The following is a 1,493-nucleotide window of genomic DNA, read 5'->3' as shown; positions in this document are numbered from 1 at the left end:
TTTTCTGTATTCCTGGCTGTCATTTGTTTATAGAATTACTGCTTTATCACCTAAGGGACATTTTTTTTTTCTTTCAAACTTGAAAAGACCCTTGCTTTTGCAGTGCAACTCCTCATAATGTATAGACTAGTCCTCTAAATCAGTTTGGAAAAGTGTTGAAATGTTGTTGTGTATTTGTTTGTTTTAAGCTCATTGTAATAACCAGCGTGTATTGTCCTTCTTATGACAAAGGAGATGAAGGGAACATGCATCTTATTGACTGATTAGTAACACTTTAGAGCACTAAGAAAAAAATACACTTTGATTTGAGCAATGAAATTATTAAGATTAATGTATATCTGCTTATATGCGGATGGGACATAACCATTTAATCATCTGTTTACAAGTAAATGCATAGTTGTGGTTGCAGACATTTTTTTTTAATAACATGAGGAAAGAAATATTAATTTGTAAAAATTGTATTCTTTTTATCACTTTTTTAAATTCAGATTTTGTTCTTTGGTTTCATATTCCCACTTATATTTAACAAACAGTGGAAATTCTTTTTTTTTTTTTTTTTTTTTTTTAGTAATATTGCTGGACTCTAAAGCACAACAGACAGAGTTGGAATGGATTTCCTCTCCTCCCAATGGGGTAAGTACTAGAGGCAAAAATTAAGTTCCTAAAGACGAGTAGTTATTTTAACAAAGCAATTGAAAGACTTGCTTTAAACTTACTCTGCCTCGTATTTCTGTCAGTAATTGTAACAAGTGTTTATGGCTTTTTCATTTTTAGAATGGAAAGAAGCATACCTTAGGTTACAGTGTACAAATGGATAAGCTAATTAAAAGGAAAAGTCTGTTTAGAAACTCATCTAAACGTTCTAGGTAGCTTTATGCTTTGTAGTGTAATCCTTTGTGCTGTACCAGAAAGCTCTGCATATTTGTGACATGGTATTTTAAATCACTTTTCCTTCTTCCTTTAGAAACAGTAGATTTACTTCTGTATGGAAACTTTATAAAAATATGGTTTTCATTTTCTGTATAATGGGTGATCATAATTTGTTTATGATGTTTTCTTTGTAATTTAATAGCACAGATTGAAGTGCTCTAAAATAAAAACATTTATACCACAGATGTGTTTGAAATGACATTCCAAACTTGAAACATCCCCAAGTCTTGAGGAGCTTGATATCTGGAACTAGGCACGAATTATGTGGTTAAGACCACCTCCAGCTTGCTTGCAAATTAATCTTGTGGTACTCCGTGAAATGTACCACTGTAAAGTACATCATTACAAAAAACTGAGAAGTTGAGAAACATTGGTGTTATTGTCTTATTTATTATATACATAAGGTTGAGAAATGCTGCTTTAAGTCTGAAGTAAAAGTGATATAAAAACCCTTCTCCCTCAAGCCTTGAGGAAGAACATTTTCAGAAAGATATAATGGGTATATTAGGTCAGTCCTACCTTAACTCAGTCTGACAAATCATAAATTATATGGCCGGTTCTTA

General features: G+C 31.8%; 1 protein-coding gene across 1 annotated transcript in view; it reads left to right on the top strand.

Moving 5' to 3' along the window:
* Nucleotides 1-568: 568 nt before the first annotated feature.
* The window catches only part of LOC104469523 (ephrin type-A receptor 7-like), a gene marked incomplete at its 5' end in the record, with an annotated part of 5,265 nt that continues 4,340 nt past the window's right edge, over nt 569-1,493 (top strand). The window contains one exon of the mRNA XM_010084058.1: nt 569-633. Within this exon, the coding sequence (XP_010082360.1) occupies nt 569-633 (65 nt within the window). The remainder of the gene's footprint in view (nt 634-1,493) is intronic.

This window comes from Pterocles gutturalis, unplaced genomic scaffold (assembly GCF_000699245.1).
Source record: "Pterocles gutturalis isolate BGI_N339 unplaced genomic scaffold, ASM69924v1 scaffold23955, whole genome shotgun sequence".
Taxonomy (NCBI): Eukaryota; Metazoa; Chordata; class Aves; order Pterocliformes; family Pteroclidae; genus Pterocles; species Pterocles gutturalis.
This window is presented reverse-complemented; position numbering and strand designations above follow the sequence as displayed.